The sequence below is a fragment of the Prenolepis imparis genome, unplaced genomic scaffold (genome assembly GCF_030444845.1).
Source record: "Prenolepis imparis isolate NDT839.2.m4 unplaced genomic scaffold, iyPreImpa1.0 SCAF_13, whole genome shotgun sequence".
NCBI classification, from domain to species: domain Eukaryota; kingdom Metazoa; phylum Arthropoda; class Insecta; order Hymenoptera; family Formicidae; genus Prenolepis; species Prenolepis imparis.
The window spans coordinates 12,428,662-12,448,686 of NW_028141171.1; the positions used below are offsets into that span (position 1 = coordinate 12,428,662).

Sequence of the window (20,025 nt, forward strand, 5' to 3'; positions counted from 1 at the left end):
AGCATTTTGCAACAATCAGAAATTATATATATATATACATATATTATATATATGTAGTCATTAATCTGATTGCTGTAATGCTTATGAAATTCTAAAAAATCTAGAATAAAATTTATAAAACATGTGTGTGCGTATAAAAGCAAATATCTTAAACAATTTGTAATAATAATGGAATACACACACACACACACACACACTATATATATGTGCATATGTATGTATGCACATGTATATCTGTACGCAGAAAGAGGAAAGAAGGGTAGGACGAATGGAGAGAAGCAGAAAAAATGTAGAAATTTACAAATCTTAAAAAATTAAAATTTTTTAAAAGATACATATTGATCCCGCGGTTACTTCTTGTTTTTCTTTAAATTTAGTATTTGATATTTTTGACATATCATAGAAAGATATCTTATTAGATAAAGAATTACTGAATTTGTTTTTCTTATATTACTATTAAAATGAAATAAAATAAGAAAAATAGATATGAAATATGATGGAAAGACAGATTAATTATATTTTACCACATTTTTGTTAATGTGTTCCTTGCCAAAGTAAGAGAAAATAATTATTTTACAAATTTAGTTATTAAACAATGTACAAACGCACGAATTACTACTAATTTATTACACTATAAAGTTTCTTCAAAAATCCAATAAAATCAAAATATTCTCTTTGTCCTCACATTTTGTAATTTTTTATTTAATTTTTGATTGTAATGCAAGTTTTATATATATATATATATATATATATATATATATAGTGATATATTCAAATAAAAAAAAGAATGTTATCAATGCCGATAATCTTCAATCAAATAAACGTATTATATATACATGTTTACATGTGTGCACAATTTTATAAATTATATATAAAAAAAAACTGACAATGTTTTTAAATCTTCCTTGCACAAGGAGTGTTCCAGATCAACCTTCTTTCGATCTGCAAATTCTTTCTTTGAAAAGCTAATTTAATATCAATTTTTCCTTAAAACTTTGATGGAAAAATAATCCTATTTAAAAAATTTTTAATGTTAAATATTGCTATAAATGCACTTTACTTAAAATATCATAAAAATTCATTTAAAATTGTTTGATGATCTAACTTTTGTTATCCATTAGCAAGTCCAAGTTTATTTCTCGTCTAGACTTTGATAGTATCGCACAAGCACTTGCCACGCTTTAGGTGCCATGAAACCATTGGGGGGATTCTGTCCTGTTTTTGCTAATCCTGCGAATAACATATAAAATAATTAATCAAACTATAATACTGCATTGTTGCATATAAAATAATAAATTTAAAAAATTTTAATTTTTTGAAACATTAATTTTATAAACATCTTCAAACGATTAAAGTATTATATATCGCGTTACAATGAAATTTTTTACAAAAAAAAGTATGCTCGTGTCTTTATGAGATTGCAATTTATCTAACTTTAGTCTATTAGGAAAATGTTGTAAAAGTAGTTTTTTTAATATAATATAAATTCAACAATGTTATAATATAGGTTTATTATTTGCATAAAATAAAACAATGAATCAAATTTACATACATACAACTTTCACGCGCGCGCATACACACACACAATCATACATAAATGCATGTATACATATATGCATATGTGTATACATGCATTTATGTATGATTGTGTTTGAAAAATCTATATTTAATTTTACTTTTGGTGTTTTTTTAAATTTTATATTACTTTTTTATTTGTTTTTAATGTATGTTTGATTCTCCTTTTATTTTATGTACATTCTTTATTATTAATATTACTATTAATTTTATATACTATATTGTTTTAGCTAATTTATTTATTTATTAATATTTATGTTGCTTTTATTTTACATATAATATTAAAAATTGTATTATAGAATTTTGCGATCAGCACCTCGCATTTTTGTTCCTGAAATAAACTCGAAATCTTGCTTTCGTTCCGATTCGTAGAATGCCATCTTGCCATTTTGCGTGTCGTAGGCGGCTACTCTGAAAGGGATTATTTCGAGATTATGAAGCCCTCGGGCCATAGAGAGCACTCTGGCACCATGACTGGGATCGTACAAATTGCCATCAGGAGTAGCATCTTTATTGGGATGTGGTATACCTGCAGGATCTCTGCCTACGATGTAAAAGTTAGCGCCAGCATTCATTCTCGACTTTGCATGCCATTGCACCTGAAAGATAAGAATAATCTGAGTTTATTTAAAGTTTAGCTGATATGAATAAATATAAGATGTAAAGTACACAAAGCTAAAGAGAGAGTATAGCAAAAATTGAAGAAATAAAACTAATAGATGATAAAACTATAGAGATATAAAATTAGAAGCAAGGTTTTAAAAGATAAAGAAAAAAAAAAGAGAAAAAAAACTAAAGTTAACAATAATAAAACTTGATAAAATAAAATAAAATTAATAAATCTAACGTTAAAACTCATAAAACGTAAAAGCTCCTATTATTAGTATTAGATTTCACCTCAATCGGTCCAGCATACATCATTGGACTGGGGAAGATAGCTAGCAGTGTAGAATTAGCATCTAGCACACCCTCGTCTAAAATTGCTTCATGTTGCAAAATTCTGGTATATAGAGGCACGTCATCATCTTTCGTCCAACCACCGAGTGGGTGAAGTAAGAGCACTGGATTTTTGAAACCTCGTTCTTCCAGCAACCGTCTCCTCGTGTCCTTCATAATGTGAATAGAGTAACGTTAGATTAAAGATTGAAATATTTTGATATATGGTATCAACATGTGCGTGTGATTTGTTAGTATGTAGAGCATGAGAGAGGGGATATACATTAAAATTTCTTTAAGTTATTTTGCTAGAAATTCCACGACATACCTGCATAAGCAACGCGTGTCCATTATGAATGGGATTTCTTAATTGAAAGGCAAACACGGCATCGGCCTTCATCTTTCGGCATTTGGCGCGAATCTCGTTTGGCGTTAGTCTATATTTGTCGAGTCCATCGTACCACCTAATTCTCTCCAGCACTTCGAGATCGCCGCCCATCAGCCAGTCGCCAGAATCGTAAATCATCCTGATATATGGATGACCCGAGTTATTAGTGCCAAACTGCCAACTACAACGCTCTTCTTTTCGATGAAAATAAAATTCTGGTCTTCGTAGAATTGCCAAAATTTTGCCTTTGTGTCTCAAAGTTACAGCGACAGAACCTTCCAAGCGATTCTTATCAACCGTGTTTATCGCGAGAACGATTGGAATCGATTGGTTTACTTCTTTGCCATCTTTGAGCAAACATCGCAAATGTTGAGCCTTGAATGGAGTTAAATCATAATACCTGATTTGATAATTAAGTTTGTAGACAAAATTACTTCATTCACTTAAGCAAACTCGCGCTTGATTCACCGAGTTCTGATTGTGCATATACGAGATATAATTATATATCGCAGTGTGTGTACCTGAAGATATTGATGTTCCCTCATGAAACCAGTTAACGGTGTCGCCCATCCTTCTGCCAGAATCTGTAGCCACTGTACATCAAGATCACCGATCTCCACACATTGTAGAGTTTCCGCTTCCATTTTCGTGGAAGCCAATTTCGAATCCGGCACGAATAGTTCTTTAATCGGGTTTGAGGATTTTTCAATCTGTGGAATGATACGATGCTTCTCTAAAAGTTCAATTACAGTCGCAGCGGATTCTTCAGGAGTGCAATCCTCGGTCTTAACAACTAAATCAGGTTTTGTAGGCCTCTCGTACATTTGATCAATGCCAGTGAAGCCTTTAATGGTGCCTTGCCGGGCTTTTTTATAGAGACCCTTGGTATCACGAGCTTCGCAAACCTGCAAAGGTGTATCTACGAACACCTCGAAGAAGGGCAAGTCAGCTTCTCTATGAATTTGCCTTGCCATTTGTCTATCTTGTTCAAAAGGTGAGACAAAGCTGCAGAGACAAATTTGTCCACTATCGGCGAAGAGTTTCGCTACTTCAGCTACTCTTCTAATATTTTCCTTTCTATCTTGTTTGCTGAAGGTCAGGTTGCAATTCAGACCGCTTCTGACATTATCGCCGTCTAGGCTGTAAGCTGGAATACCGTGGTTCACTAGAATAGCCTCTACCTGGAATGAGATGGAGGTCTTGCCAGCACCCGAGAGTCCAGTTAGCCATACTGTGCAACCTCGAAAGCCTCGAATACTGCCGATTGCTTGTCCCCGTTTTGCTCTGGATACATGATGCACCTGTTCCGATACGTTTGCACAAGTCTAAAACAATTTTTTAAACTCTTATTATTTCAGTCAGTTAATTTTTTTAACATGTGTGTGTGTGTGTGTGTGTGTGTGTGTGTGGACGATTAAATAATTTTGAAAATTTGAACAACTTTTAGTTTTTTAAGATTTGGAAATATTTTGAGAATTAAAAAAAAAATTCTTTATATATAAAAAATTCTATGTGAATAAAAGATTTTTCAACTTCTTTTACATTTTCACCATTTTTTGTAATTTAAAAAAATCGTAAAACTTTTGCAAAAAAATTAGCATACTTTTATAAAAGAATCATTGCCTCGACACATGATACAAGATACAAAACTTGATTTTACAAATTTACACCACACACACACACACGCGCGCGCACGCACGCACGCACGCACGCACGCACGCACGCACGCACACATATATATAGCTTTCAAGAACGTTCCGAACTAAAACTTTCTAAATATTATTGATTTTATATGCAACACAACTCAAGAGAAACAGATTTAAAAGTCATTGCGAATTGATACAAATAGATGGATCGATAGATCCAATATAAGATCGATAAATACAATAAAATTCCTCTATTCTCTTTCTCATTATTCCTAATCTCCCTATTCTCAATTAGCTGTTTCTCTGTAAACTAAAACTTCACCTTTTGCATTTTATTACCTCACTACACATTTGCCATGTAACTACATAGTAGTCAATCGTCATTTATAGAGAAACCGAATAAAAAACAAATCAGGATAAATCGTGCGGAAGAATTAAGCAATGACATTTTTATTATACAGCGGTAGAGGCGAAATTGCACGAAACACGTACCATTAATTTTTTATTTGGCGGTGGCGAAGCATCTTCATTGCTCAGTGACATGACTGCAGTCGAGTATTATGTATGTACGTGGCACTCGCGTAGAGCGCGATCACAAGTAATACTGAATGATGCTCAGAGCTCAGGCTCAGACGCTCCCTCGTCGATCGACGATGGCTTACTAAACTACACTAAACCACGGGTGAGTACATATTGTGGCAGGGCCATGAAGAATAGAGATAAGGAGGCCGAACTAGCATTGAGGAATTATCGAAATGTGCGACCAAATGTCGAGCCTAATTGTAGTTTATTAATGCTCCGCAAGGTTGCGCTTTTGCTTCACGGGACTCACACGTACACGGTGGACTTTTGTGTTAGGGTGCCGTCACATGGGGCGTAACTTGCGTAAGCGTAACCAGCGGATCGCCAATCACCGAGTTATTCCGATAGAGCTCGATGAAGGGCTCTATCGGAATAACTCGGTGATTGGCGATCCGCTGGTTACGCTTACGCAAGTTACGCCCCATGTGACGGCACCCTTAGTCATTCTCTATCCTTCTTGCTCTACATCCTGCAATCTCTCCTCTCTCTCAAACTAACGAGCATCTTGTGATTGCAATGCCATCTATAGGTACCTATAGGTACTACTATCGGGCCTCGGTTTTGGTCGCACATCCCAAACACATAGTTCGGCCTCCTTATCTCTATTCTTCATGGACAGGGCAGAGGAGAGCGGCGCAAAGCGCGTGTCACAGTAATGTCACAGAGCAAAAGGAAGTAGGATTGAGATTTCGGCACTGTATTTGAAGCAAAAAATATGTATCTATTAAAACATTTTTTATTATAATATTATACATTTCTACATGTCCAATATAAAATAGATTACAATATAATAAAGTTATTTGAAAATGTTAAAAATAAAATAGAGAGATATATATAATATATATAATAAATATATTGAATTTTTTCTTTATTTATATTATATTAATGGACGGCTGTGCGATATGTTACAATTTTATTTTATAAAGAGTATTCATTATATGCATATATTAACATAAATTTATATACTTTTATATATATATATATATATATATATATATATACTTTTTTTCTAATTAAAATGTCAAGCTGTATTTTATATGTGTGTGTGTGTGTGTATCATATTAGAAATTTTATCTTCTTTCAAATTATCTCAATTCCTAAACAATCTGCTGCAAATTATTTCAAAGTTATTATCTATATATGTTAGGCAGTGTGTGTTTTATGCAAAAATGGCAAGTTAATAAATTTCATAATAATAAAACTAAAGTTTGTACATACAGATACAATGCGAGATTATACATAATATTGGATAAAGATTGTGCCACCTTTTTTTCTAATATCGTACAAAATATCATACAAAAATTATATATATTATTATTAAGAACAACTATTAATAAATAGTAAAGCAAGCAATTGAATTGAATGTATTCAACAAACCTTATGAAAACTTACAAAAACTCAATAAAACTGTTGTAATATGTAAACAAAATATGATAGCTTAATTTCTCATATGTATCATCAATATTATATTTTTATACAGAAATTATAAAACTTTAATTTATATATAATTAATATATAATTAAATATATAATTAAGTATTTAAATATAAATTAGTAAAAATAAATCTATACTGTCATTGTATGTGTAATTTTTAATGGTAATATTGAAAAAAAGATGACACCGTGTGTGTGTGTGTGTGTGTGTGCTTTTATTATTACATTGTATCATCTTTGTATCGTACCTAACTATATAAACTTTAGCTATTATCATTTGTTAACTTTTTAGTACTTATTTATTATCAGTTGCTTTCCATTTGAAAAGTTTATCACCTCAATATTTAAAAATTTTTACATCCAAATTAATAAAGAGAGAGAGAATATCTTTATAATTGTCATACAATATGACAGATAAGTATCCTATAAATTCTTCTGTAAGATTTTTTTAAAGTCCTCTCAAAAGTCATTTTGCAAGATATTGCACAATAATCTCAAAATATGAAATATTCCATAGCAATTATTAAAGTTACAAGCAATATTGAAACAGTTGTAGTCTCTGCACTGTTACATCTATGATCAAAGTAACAGAAACACCAAGTAACTTCATCATAATAATCACGGTGAATATCTAATTGATGAATACTATTATTAACATAATGACCTAATCGTACGTCTTTAGCGGCAGGTCTGCAACCTTCGTAATGATCCGCAGGAATATCTGTTCTAAAGCTACGTACAGAGCTTAGGCATTCACGTGTAATGATTGTCTCGGCTGAAAGATTCGCAATTAAATATGTATATATATATATATATATATATATATATATGTGTGTGTGTATATATTTGTATATTTCATATATACTCAAGATTATAAAAACCAATAAATATTATTGTGTAAATAACATTAATAGTTACCTCCTTTCCGTTCAATTATCTTCACACATTTGTCATCGTATTCTGGACAAGTTTCGCCCCAATACCATAACCAATTTAAAGGTGTTCCACATCCAGGATGGTTACTGTTACATCTATAACAGTACAAGCTATCGCCTGCAATTAAAATTTTATTATTTCAAATCAATGAAGAAATCTAAAATGATAGCCACGCCCTTTTATAAGGTAAAATATACCGCACCTTGACCTGCCAAAATCAAAAGAAAAATTGTGAAGAGAACTTTTCTCATTATGAGTGCGTTAATAAGAAATTTACACAATTTTATATTTTATACAATGTCTTGTTTATAAATGAAATATATATGACAAGCCCGTATTGTGTGCACCATAGACATATCAAATATATAGATGGCATTAACTGCCGATATCTAGAGACCCTCTAATAAGAGTCGCAAAATAAGGGTGCCGTCACATGGGGCGTAACTTGCGTAAGCGTAACCAGCGGATCGCCAATCACCGAGTTATTCCGATAGAGCTCGACAAAGGGCTCTATCGGAATAACTCGGTGATTGGCGATCCGCTGGTTACGCTTACGCAAGTTACGTCCCATGTGACGGCACCCTAAGGAATCCAATTTTGATTGGTGCCGACATTTTTCAGCAAAAACCGGAAGTAGCCATGGCGCAAAATTTTATTTCTAAAGTATGGTCATGAAGAATAGAGATAAGGAGGCCGAACTATGTGTTTGGGATGTGCGACCAAAACCGAGGCCCGATAGTAGTACCTATAGGTACCTATAGATGGCATTGCAATCACAAGATGCTCGTTAGTTTGAGAGAGAGGAGAGATTGCAGGATGTAGAGCAAGAAGGATAGAGAATGACTAACACAAAAGTCCACCGTGTACGTGTGAGTCCCGTGAGGCAAAAGCGCAACCTTGCGGAGCATTAATAAACTACAATTAGGCTCGACATTTGGTCGCACATTTCGATAATTCCTCAATGCTAGTTCGGCCTCCTTATCTCTATTCTTCATGAGTATGGTGTTTCAAATAAAAGAAACAAGTTCATATAAAACTGAAGGAGAGCTCCGTCCTCTTCGATTTTGTTCAAACTTAGCAATATTGTGTATTTTTGTGCGTAGAACAAGAATCTGTAAAGTAAAAGTGTCGCTCCCAATTAGGGAAAAAGTTACGAAGTGTTTAAAGTGGTAGTTGTGAGTTGTGAGGTAAGGAAATCAGAACCTCGCTTTGCGTGAAAAGTTGCAAATCAATGAGTACGTTTACACGGCACCCTTAATCGGGTTTAATAACATCCGTAGTTGTAAGACTGGCCAATCACAGCCGTTCCATTCTTCAGGGAAATGGCTGTGATTGGCCAGTTTTACAACTACGGGTGTTATTAAACCTGATTAAGGGTACCGTGTAAACGTACTCCATGTGGAACCTCGCTTCGCGTGGAAAAATACATGCGTAGATTCAGTGGGTTCCGCCCCCCTGCGGGGGGCTCCACTTCCGGAAGATATAACCTAACCCAAACCCTATTTCCAATTTAAAATTAAAATAGGTTTGGGGTAGGTTATATCTTCCGGAAGTGGAGCCCCCCGCAGGGGGGCGGAACTCACTGAATCCACGCATGTACTTTTCCACGCGAAGCGAGGTTCCACATGGGTTTGCAACTTTCCACGCGAGCGAGGTTTGGGTTTAACCTCGCTTTGCGTGAAAAGTTGCGAAGGCCGACCCGACTGCCGAAGTGCCGATCGCGACTGCCGACTCACATCTGGCCAATCACAGCGAGTCGCCGACTGACTGGGTCGGCCTTCGCAGTCGATAGTCTGATACGGGCTTTAAGCCTAGTCTTCAATAGAGTCGTAAGGTCGTTAACGTAAGAAATTGACCAATCACAGTTGAATTCGAGGAGAATAATCGACTGTGATTGGTCAATTTCTTACGTTTACGACCTTACGACTCTATTGTAGACTAGGCTTTAGCCGGGTCTACATTGATCGTAGAATCGTAGATCGTAAGAAAATTGACCAACCACAGTCGATTATTTCAAAAATAATCAACTGGGGACTATGGTTGGTCAAATTTCTTACGATCTACGATTCTACGACCAATGTAGACCCGGCTTTAAACAATCGAAGAAACAGAGGAAAAGTAAATTTTTCTTCTGCATTTTTTTTCAATTTTTTACTTTTATTTTTTCTCTTGTAATATTGAAAGTTTATTTATTATCTGTTTTATGTGCAGAAAGTATAGTACGCAGTTTTTATGCAGTCTAACTGATAAATATATAATATCTCATTTGTTTATTTTTTTTACAAATGATATACATTGTAGTGTTATGACCTTGAACATGTTTTTCAATGTTTCTCGAAATACAATTTTCGATGTCTTGCCGCTTTTCTGTCTTTTTGAATGTTTTGTTCATTCTTTTTCCAAGTACGTTTATTTTCTGTATACAGTATATTAGTCTGTGTCGCGTAAATCTTATTGATTTATTTGACATTTTGCAAAATATTCTATTCAGATGTATTATAAAGTTATTTAACAAAAAATTATTCGACTGAATTATGAAAAATAAGAAATAATCTGTATATAATATAAGATCTTATTTTTGGGAAATTATAATTAAAAGTTAAGTTAGGTTAGAATGAAACGCGTTTTCATTAATATCAATTTAAATTATAACGATATCACAGAGTAGTAAGATAACAATAATATTTGTATTAATATAATTGTTAACACGCCGGTTATTGTAATAAATTATATATATATATATATATATATATTAATAAAATAATTAAATTTTTTCATATAATTACAATAATATGATGATATAGAAGTAATAATAAAATTTTGCTCATTTATATTTAAATCGTAATAATAATTACAAGTATATAAGAGCAAGAACAAAAAAATTATAAAGTATTTAAATGCAAACATTTGAATATATCGATGAATCTAATAATGGTTTTTATTTTTAGCGAATCACTGTACAATACCACAAGCGAGTCAGGAAGATCAGCTTCATTCATTTAAGAGCTATTCCGATGTGGCAATATTTCATTATACTATACCAAAAGATGTGTTTCGAGCTACATGGCATTTTGCCGCATTTATGGATGATCCCACATGTCAACCACGGAAAGTTTATATGTAAATAATTTTTTAAATAATTTTTATTTAAAACTAGTCTAATATAATTTTTGCACTAAATATTTGCATGTAAATGCTTTTTTTTTATCAAACAAATTTTTTGGAAAATTGTCATTTTATTAAAGTTTTGCTTTATAGTATATTATGTGTATGTATGTATGTATGTATGTGTCTGTGTGTGTATACACACAACACACATATTAATATGCATAAAAGACATGTAGCTTGCATTATAAATTTTAATTAGTTTTAACAATTTACAGAATATGCTAATATAAATTCTCTATATTTCTTTGGTATCACTTTTGGTAAATTAATTGGTAAAAATTATTTAGCTTTATTACTTATTTATATAATAGCTTTAAACATTCTCTATAATTTATTAATCAAAATTTATATCAACTTAAATTTATACATTTTAAAATAAATATAACTCTAATAAAATACAATTGGTTTATAAATATATATGTGTTTCTAGAATATAAAATAATTATAATTATTTTCTAGTTTGTAGACAAAATTATTTTACTAGAAGATTGTAATCGGGAAGAAATAATAGCTGAAAAAATAAAAGATATTAATTGAATTTAGTATATAAATTTCTCTAGTCGGATAGTAAATATAGAGTAAATTGATGATTGGAATAAATTATTATTAGAGAATTGTAATTAAAAGAATAATAATAAATTAATTAGAATAAATTATTCTAAGAGAGAAAAAAAAGATACACTCAGAGATATCTAATTACAACTTTCAGACATTTGAAAGTCGGTAGTTATCCAATAATAACCACAAATAATGGAATATTCCTATCAAGTATATACAACAAACAGGATGATAGTATCATAGTCACTACTACTACAACGTATCGATCAAAGAACGCAACCATTATTCCGATTTATGGACCACAATCAGGGGATTGGTTCGTGGCAGCTTATATGTCTTATTGGGATGAGAGAATACAACAACAGGTACATGATTTTATCTTTTCAAGTACTTTTTGATGTAGATAATTGCAACTAATATTATCATTGTTATAAATATTATTTTCATACAAGAGACTCGTCGAATAATAATAATTTCTATCGAAACTCTTATATATTAAGAAGATTACACATGACAATGTACAAAATATATAATTGAGCTTTTGTATTCTTTACTCTTATTGGAACTGAGCAGCTCCTCTATCTCCTCATATTCTTTTTAATCGCTCGCCATAGACATAACGAGTATAAATCAAATCTATTGAAATCTACAAATTATATGTAAAATCCAAATAAGCTTCCTTCAAATCATTTGATTATTTTTTTCAATCGTATTTTTATTATTTTTTTCTGTATTTCTTTTACTCGTGTATTTTCCCCAACATTAATGTCGTGCTATCTTCATTTAATAGGTAGTTTAATAGGGCAGAACATGTAATGGCGCAGCTGCACTTGCTAATCCGACATGCTTGAGCATAAGTGTAAGCAGGCTTATGGCACACAAAAGAAGCAAATAATAAATGATTTGATAACATTTTTTAAACATTTTTCTAACGCGCCATGTGATTTAACTCTTTGCGCGAGTTGGAAGCGTTCTCTCTTATAAAAAAAAGAAAAAAAAAGTATACGGAAATTGGATCTCATTAATGACGAAAATGCTGGATAACTTTTTAGAAATTTTTGGCTCGTTCTACTGCCAAAGTTATTTGAATTTTCTTGTAATATGAAAAACAGCATAGAGGAGAAATTAGTCGCTAAAAAATGTGTAGTTGGGGAAAATATCAGAAAATTCTCAAAAAGAGAAGGATATAAAAATTCAACTAGAATTCGATAATAACTGGATAGTAATACACACATACAAACATAAATATATGTATATATGTACATGTATAATATGTAACAAATTAATTAAAAAATTAATAAATGTAAATTAGATTCTCAACAATTAGAGTTTTTGAAATCAACGTAATTTGTAATATTTTCCTTAATCGCTCTATATGTGTGATTCATTTTATTTTTCTCGACCCTTGTATATTTCAGGGACTTGGACACAAATGTCGATACAGCATAGGTACAGTAGCACTATGGTCACAAATAGATAATATCAAGAATATTTGCATCGGTTGTCAAATGATATTGCAAACAAGTACAAGGACAACATATTACAAGTAAGAAGATTGTCATTATTCGTGAGAAAGCAAAGTATTCAACGACATGTAATAACTAATAACACACACACACAAATATATATATATATATATATATATATATATATATATAATTATACAAAGTGAGTCTGATAAAAAAAGTTGACCATATTATTTTCTCGAAAACGGTTATTCGCAAGGACACCATGATACGTGTGTCCCTTCTTATCCTATAATTTTGATAACGCATGTCTTTTTTTATCTCTAACCGTTTTCGAAAAAAAACATGGTGAATTTATCAGACTTGATCAGTGTATAATATAATTTATCATAATTCATTATAATTAATATAATTTATTATTTAAATTTATATTATAATATTTATTATTCATTATATTTATTACTTTCTATTTCTTTCTTTTTCCAGATAAAAAGAAAAAATGATTGTGTGTGTGTGTAATGCTTATTTGTCACATGTATACATATATATTATTTGATTCAATTTGATTTAACGTGATTCATGTGTCAATCATTTTTTCTATTTAGAATATATATTCCATCTGGAGTATGGAGTTTTCGTTTGTCAGTTTGGAATTGCAATTTCTTGTTACATAATGTTCAAGATGTTCATGAACCTTGTATCGAGGCTATATCTTTAAAAGGACGTGCTTTGCCAATATTTAACCATCTTTATCCCATGAAATTCACATATCTGACTACAAATGCTAGTCATATCATCACAGAATCTTCTCCTTACGAAGATAGTTATTACTATTTATTAGTCGTTTCGAGAAGCGTTATCGAGTTCAGTGTCAAGGTTGATATATTAGGTATGCATATTTTATGTCCATATTTTCATATAGTTATTTGTGAAATACACTTATTAATAATTATGCATAGAAGACAACACAAAAGCAGAAATTCAGTTTAGAGAAAAACAGTTAATTCATAGTAGAGATTAATTTAATATGAAGAGTTTAGAATAAAAAGTTGCTGTAATTAATTAGCAATTATATCGCTATTTTATTTTATATAATTTATATATTATATACTAGTGTGGATTATCTTGCTCATCTATATATAATGAAATAAATAATTTCAGGATGCCCAATCAGATCAACAGATATATCATTTACAAGAAAATATATCGATAATTTTTTAAGCTTTAATTCCGTAACGGGATCAAATACCAAAGATGTATCAAACTACGAATGGTCTTATAAAGAAAACAATGCTACTAGATTTTACAATAAAAGTAAGTTTTATCAAAAAAACGAAGAATATGAAACTGATAATGAATGTATGCAAAGATATCAATTGGTGCGTGTGAAACACGCAGAGACATTTTCAACCGTTTATCTCTTGCAGGTATTATTTTCCAAAATATATAATAACGACAATTATAAAAAATAATCATTATTTGATAAGATTTCAAAATTCATCAAGATTTTTTATGATACTAAATTTATCGATTTACAGTGTCTCGATACTTTATTACGAAAAAAAATATTGTAAATTATTAATAAATGATTAATAAATTAAAATGTACAAGATGAATGTTCTTTATGTAGATTATATAGACTATAAAAGAATCATGTCGTTGGAATAAATATAGGAAAATTCTTAAACTACTGTTATATAATATTAATATTTATATTTATATTTATTTTTCAGACAAAAGAATGGTTAAGTTCGCAATTAATACTAACCGACTCGGTTCCGATACTGACACAATTTGAAATTTTGCCATTAATCGATATCGGTGGCACACTTGATATCGATGTACATTTAGAATTAGAAAAGGTAAATAATATTATATATATATATATATATATATCTGTAGGTTTTATTTTTAAATTTCTTTCTTTATTAGAAGTTTCTTGTGTTTTACATTATTATGTGTTTTAATATTTATTTTATGTATTTTATATATTGTTTTTTATATTTTAAAATACTAGAGATTGTTTTAAAAACTTTTTCTCACTTTTAAGCTTTTTATGCAATTACATAATTGTCCTGCAAAAGTCTTTTAATCTTAAACTCACCAAATATTTTCTCTAGTCTGAATTCTCTCCTTTTGCGTCATTCATTATATTTACTGCTCATTATTCGTATTTATTATTTGCTATATGACGAAATAACAAAATAACAAAATGTGTGAAAGAAAGAAAAGAAAATATGATGCTAGATAATATTTTCTGTCTTTTATTCTTTCATTCGATGCGCATAGTCATGTATATAATTACACAAATGTGAAATAGTGGAATAGCGGCGCAAGAGGAGAGAGGTGCAATAAGCAATAAGAAATCCGGAAGTAATAATGACCCCCCCCCTTCTCTGTACTAGAATTAATATTATATATATATTAATATTATTGCGTATATTTCTTTAATTTTTTAGCTACCATCAGCACAATCGGTTTTGGTAACATTGTGCATTCAAAGAGGTCGTATACCTAAATTAGAAAAGTTCCATTCTTGTGAAAATGGAACTTTATCAATGAACCTGTCATCGTTACACAAGCACAAGACAAATTTGTTAATATTATATCCACAACCAGACACATGGTATATTATTATCTATGCAACATGTTATAACAGGAATGGGTAAGCATCGAACTCTTGTATATACAATTAGATCTCCTTTATTCTGCGAAATTATTGAGACTGAGTTGTCTCTTTAAAATTGCTTCTTAATTTCCATTTTCTTCCAATAGCATGCATAAAACAAAAATTTTTTATCTTTTACTCGCTATTTTATTTTATATATAATCATATAGTTATGTAACAAATATTTACATTGAATTCTATACATATATTAAGAGATGCTTTGATATAAATGTGGAGCATGAAATTTTAATGTTTCTCTTAATATAGTCTAATCAGCAAGTTTATTTTATATCCTATAGAGAAAAATATACTTGTATAGTTTATGCTTATAATAACATTTCCTAAATTTTTCATGGTTTTTTAGTAGAAAAAATTATTTTTATATTTTGATTATAAATATGAAAAGTTTAAATATATATATATATATATATATATATATATATATATATAGAATATATAAAGATGAAAAGAATTTACATGTATAAATCTTGTTTGTTTAAATATTTATTTTTTATTATTTTCTTCTTTCTATGTGTTTTTCTATTTTCTTTGATTTACTTTAAGTTGCTTTTTCCTTTATTCAAATTGTCATGGCACGGCAGTAGAATATAGAATACAAATTATAAATAATTAAAAATAAAGAATTTTTTGGAAACTGAACTTTAGAATTGTCAACAGGTTTATATTTTTCAGACAATTCAAAGTTGTAAGGATGTTAGCAAAGTTTTAATTTAACGTTTTATAATATTATATGATTAAAAGAAAGGTTAATTGTCATAAAATTGTAAAAATTATGTAAAGAATGATGGGGAGTAGTGGTGTACGTCAAATTTGAGATGAGGAAAATTAATACGAGTTTGGTCAATTAATTCGATACTCCAGCGTTTATCAGTTTTATCACAATATAATAAAATGTCCAATATATAGCGAACCTGTACACTGCCAATATGGGAAGATTTCCATATCAATGAATATACGTATCAAAAAGTGTGTACTCTCTGACCAAAGTCCTTGCGGTAATCATGGCGTTTGCCAAGAAATTCAAAAGAACGTTCTTCATTATGCAATATGCAATTGTTTTAAAGGTAATATTAGCAAAACAATTGTTTTAATAATTTTTATTTATATACAATAATTTTGTGATTAATCTAAAAAAAATTGAAATCATTTTTTTATACATGTATCCTATTTTGTATACAATATTGTATATATAACTTGCATTAGAAATTCTAGTTTAAATATTTTGTTTTTAGAATAAAATATTATTCTTCTCAGATTAACACAAAATAAAATACATGCATGGAATCATCAAAATTGACTTCAAGTTATAATATTTTAATTATTCAGGTTACACGGGATGGGATTGCACTAACATTTCGAGTACTATCACTCCTACTTTTTTTTTCACGAGTGCCACGTTGCTCGTTTCGAGCAATGTTTTTTTTATACCAGCTATATATGTAACTATAAAACGGAAACTTTATGCAGAAGGGCTAGTGTACTTGGTCACCATGCTCTTCTCGTCGCTTTATCATGCCTGTGATCAAAATGGTGAACAATTCTGCATCGCCAAGTATGAAGTATGTGTCACATTGAACTAGTTTGTTTATTTCTAATCTTTCAAAATTAAGAAATCGATTTTTCAGTCCTAAACCAAAGGCCTTGGAATATATCTTGCTGGTTTCTTCCTAGATTATTACTTTGTATTAAAATTTCCAAGTCAATCATTTATGAGTCGTCGAATGATCCATCCTAGCATTTAAAAGTTATATATATTACATATTAAATATCGAATTTATATTGGATGATTGCAAAAGTTCGTGCCCGATTTGAAGTTATTACCACCATCTATGCAAATCGGGCACGAACTTTTGCAATCATCTAATACATTATCCGTTACATTCTGTTTTTTTAAAAAGATGCAAATTCTATAATATTAAATTGATTTTATCAAATTGAAATGAAACAGTTTCATTATGATTAATGATAAATAATAATAATAATAAAGAAATTAATATAAATTTAATAAATTTAATTCAATTTATAAAAAAAAAAACAAAAAACAAATTTAATACCATTTTAATCAAAATTTTTATTAAAATTATTAATAGAAGTATCTGCCTCTCCATCTCTATCCTTTACTTTCTTTTTCTCCCCTCTCTCTCTCTCTCTTTTATACACATACACACACACACACACACACTTTACAAAATATAATATTTTTATATTTGATACAGGTTTTGCAATATAATGATTTTTTCTCGAGTATTTTGGCGTTCTGGGTTACGTTAGTAGCAATGGCAGAATTACCGATTGATTTTGTACCATTGTGCCATATGACAGGAGTATTTGTTATCACTTTTGCAGTGCAAGTTGACAGGATGTGTCTGATCAGCATTTTGACACCATTGTCGATGGGTATTATTATACCGGTAAATCTATTATATATATATGTAAAAGATAGAATGTGTTATGTTGTACGATTTTGTTCATTTTTAATTATTTTATATATAATAATTTTATCTTATCTCTATCATAATGTTAAATACAGGCATCAAATTAAAACGAAATTAATTACATATATAGGTAGTAAAAACGTTATGTATGCTATAATATGAAATGCTAAAGAATAATTGTACGTAGAAATAATATAATTGACTAAATATTTTCAGCAATATTTAAAAAATATTCCATCACATATTGATGAAAGATTGGGATATTCTCTGTTCTAGATTTTTACATGTATCTATCGCATTGTCAAATCTAAAAAGTGCAAGAAACCGAGCCGAATGATACTAGTAGGTTTGCTCTTTGCTATTGCAGGATTATTACTTTATTCTTTCATCGAAACGGAGGAAAACTATCAAGTATGTTCCTGTTTGCGTCCACATACAAACAAATACACATACACAAAAGCGCGCGCGTATATAGATTTTACACATTATTTTCTCTAGTCAATTTTGTAATCTATTCAGAATTTTATAATAATTTTAGGATATATATGCATATAATCTGCTCAGACATGGGACACATATGGGACTTTATACATTATACAATCTTTATTTTTCGACTAATTTGAATAGATTATTATGAATAAAAAGTGTCATGTTTTTTCTCCTATATGTAAAAATAAATTATTTGTTATTTAAAGAACTTTTAATAACAAAAAATTAAAAAAAACAACAATTTTTAAATGATACACACACACATAGCTATAATTTTATTACACATTTAGACGAAGAAATGTCATATCGTCAAGGAATTGCATAGATAGAAATAGTCAACTATAGATATTTTTCGATATTTGAAAGAGCAATAAATTTTCACTTTTTATATATTTTGTTGCAGTATGTTCATAGTGTATGGCATATTATCATGGCGATGTCATTAATATTTTTGCTGCCGCCAGCAAGATCGAAACAAACTAGATCGTCGAGAAATATTTTTTTTAATAACGATGGCGAGTCATCATGCAGTTACAAAGAATCTTACGAAGTCCCTACATTTACAATAATCGATCAGGAGAATCAAACAATTCTGTCAAATTAAAAATTATATTTATATTGATATAGAGTATTGTTAATAAATTTAGTTTTATAAATTTCTCTCTCTCGCTCTCTCGTTTTCGTATATTTATAGAAATAAAATATATATTACATATAAACGGCGAAAGATCTAGTTAAATCTGATAAAATCTTCAATTTGTACAAGTTATTAGGAATTCTCTATATAATGTTTTTATTTTTATATTTCAATTTGTTAATATTAAAGAACATATAACAATAAACCTACGTATGTTTTGAAACATGTAAAATGCTGTCAATCACACAATCGACGAATATCATTTATTAGTCTCTAGTCTCTATCACAATAACATTTAAGTAGAAGTCAAAAGAACTTTACTCGGTAAATATTCATGTTGTAAAAAAAATTATATGCTCAATACCAACTTAATCGGTTCATTCAATGTCTTCGCTTTCAATGCCTGATTCAATTCAATTTTATCTTCTTGCTCGTTCTATGTTTGTAATCAAGAAACATTATGACCTTGTGTGTGTGTGTGTGTGTGTGTGTGTGTGTATAATTAGACTTTATCAGTATGTATTATATACCTTCAAAGAAATTTCAATCCGAATTTCGAATGAATTTCTTTTACCATTTTTAATCTTTATAAGATAACAATATATGTAGAATATTATATAAAAGAAATTATAGAATTGTGTAGGAAAATATTTGATAATTTTATATAAAAAATTTTTATTTGCATAATATATTTTTACTTGTGAAAAATTGATTTTGAGAATAGATTTTACATTGTTTTTTTTTATCAAGAATATGTTGATAAAAGATTTTACGGATTTTTATTAATTTTGTTTTTTATTTTTTTAAATTTTCAGTGATTAAGTTACTTTTCAAGATATGAAAACGTGTGGTTTTTTAAATATTTCGAATTTTCTTTAAAATCAATATATTTTTAAAGATGCGCATATAATTTTATTAAAGTTCTTCAAACTTCACAAATATACACGAAAAGAATATTTATTTTACTTATATATAGTTTATTATTATTCTCAGAAAATATTTGCGGAACTATTGAAATTATATATTTAATATTTTTTTGATTTATCTCTTCTTGGGCTGCTTTCGCGAGAAAATTAAAATGATTCAG

The 20,025-nt window shown here is 29.6% G+C and overlaps 3 protein-coding genes across 10 annotated transcripts; 1 reads left to right on the forward strand and 2 right to left on the reverse strand.

Annotated features, from left to right (window-relative positions):
• Nucleotides 1-36: 36 nt before the first annotated feature.
• Nucleotides 37-5,179, reverse strand: Papss (3'-phosphoadenosine 5'-phosphosulfate synthase). 3 transcript variants are annotated; one of them, XM_083053022.1, is made up of 7 exons: nucleotides 4,503-5,011; nucleotides 3,421-4,224; nucleotides 2,840-3,274; nucleotides 2,473-2,682; nucleotides 1,892-2,174; nucleotides 1,106-1,230; nucleotides 37-1,012 (listed from the first exon to the last, which is right to left on the reverse strand). In XM_083053022.1, the coding sequence occupies exons 1-6, from the start codon at nucleotides 4,632-4,634 to the stop codon at nucleotides 1,133-1,135; spliced, it is 1,962 nt and encodes a 653-aa protein (XP_082909148.1). In that variant the 5' UTR covers nucleotides 4,635-5,011; the 3' UTR covers nucleotides 37-1,012; nucleotides 1,106-1,132. The 3 variants fall into 3 exon arrangements, with proteins under 3 accessions (XP_082909148.1, XP_082909147.1, XP_082909149.1); XM_083053021.1 differs by having other exon boundaries at nucleotides 37-1,230; XM_083053023.1 differs by lacking the exon at nucleotides 4,503-5,011 and adding an exon at nucleotides 5,038-5,179 and having other exon boundaries at nucleotides 38-1,230.
• Nucleotides 5,088-19,452, forward strand: LOC145944595 (post-GPI attachment to proteins factor 6). 6 transcript variants are annotated; one of them, XM_083053019.1, is made up of 13 exons: nucleotides 5,088-5,227; nucleotides 10,445-10,616; nucleotides 11,374-11,587; nucleotides 12,641-12,768; nucleotides 13,294-13,577; nucleotides 13,850-14,115; nucleotides 14,422-14,550; nucleotides 15,148-15,353; nucleotides 16,284-16,441; nucleotides 16,704-16,936; nucleotides 17,594-17,788; nucleotides 18,089-18,223; nucleotides 18,705-19,452. In XM_083053019.1, exons 2-13 carry the CDS (start codon nucleotides 10,579-10,581, stop codon nucleotides 18,903-18,905), a joined length of 2,187 nt encoding a protein of 728 aa, XP_082909145.1. In that variant the 5' UTR covers nucleotides 5,088-5,227; nucleotides 10,445-10,578; the 3' UTR covers nucleotides 18,906-19,452. The 6 variants fall into 6 exon arrangements, with proteins under 6 accessions (XP_082909145.1, XP_082909142.1, XP_082909141.1 ...); XM_083053016.1 differs by lacking the exon at nucleotides 5,088-5,227 and adding an exon at nucleotides 8,515-8,683; XM_083053015.1 differs by lacking the exons at nucleotides 5,088-5,227; nucleotides 18,705-19,452 and adding exons at nucleotides 9,662-9,899; nucleotides 18,351-18,656.
• Nucleotides 5,997-7,864, reverse strand: Crim (QVR superfamily protein crim). Its single transcript, XM_083053028.1, has 3 exons — nucleotides 7,699-7,864; nucleotides 7,479-7,613; nucleotides 5,997-7,335 (listed from the first exon to the last, which is right to left on the reverse strand). Exons 1-3 carry the CDS (start codon nucleotides 7,745-7,747, stop codon nucleotides 7,055-7,057), a joined length of 465 nt encoding a protein of 154 aa, XP_082909154.1. The 5' UTR covers nucleotides 7,748-7,864; the 3' UTR covers nucleotides 5,997-7,054.
• Nucleotides 19,453-20,025: the final 573 nt, after the last annotated feature.

What these genes read in the sequence shown, in the direction of transcription:
- Crim (XM_083053028.1), bottom strand. Translation starts at nt 7,747, where the DNA reads ATGAGAAAAGTTCTCTTCACAATTTTTCTTTTGATTTTGGCAGGTCAA. An exon ending in TTTGATTTTGGCAGGTCAAG is followed by an intron (nt 7,614 to 7,698) that starts GTGCGGTATATT and finishes TTTTAATTGCAG; the next exon opens with GCGATAGCTTGTACTGTTAT. An exon ending in GATAATTGAACGGAAAGGAG is followed by an intron (nt 7,336 to 7,478) that starts GTAACTATTAAT and finishes CGAATCTTTCAG; the next exon opens with CCGAGACAATCATTACACGT.
- Papss (XM_083053022.1), bottom strand. Translation starts at nt 4,634, where the DNA reads ATGTGTGCGTGCGTGCGTGCGTGCGTGCGTGCGTGCGTGCGTGCGCGC. An exon ending in GGGAACATCAATATCTTCAG is followed by an intron (nt 3,275 to 3,420) that starts GTACACACACTG and finishes ACTCCATTCAAG; the next exon opens with GCTCAACATTTGCGATGTTT. An exon ending in TGTATGCTGGACCGATTGAG is followed by an intron (nt 2,175 to 2,472) that starts GTGAAATCTAAT and finishes CTTATCTTTCAG; the next exon opens with GTGCAATGGCATGCAAAGTC.
- LOC145944595 (XM_083053013.1), top strand. Translation starts at nt 9,824, where the DNA reads ATGTTTCTCGAAATACAATTTTCGATGTCTTGCCGCTTTTCTGTCTTT. An exon ending in CAACCACGGAAAGTTTATAT is followed by an intron (nt 10,617 to 11,373) that starts GTAAATAATTTT and finishes TACAACTTTCAG; the next exon opens with ACATTTGAAAGTCGGTAGTT. An exon ending in TCTGCATCGCCAAGTATGAA is followed by an intron (nt 16,937 to 17,593) that starts GTATGTGTCACA and finishes TATTTGATACAG; the next exon opens with GTTTTGCAATATAATGATTT.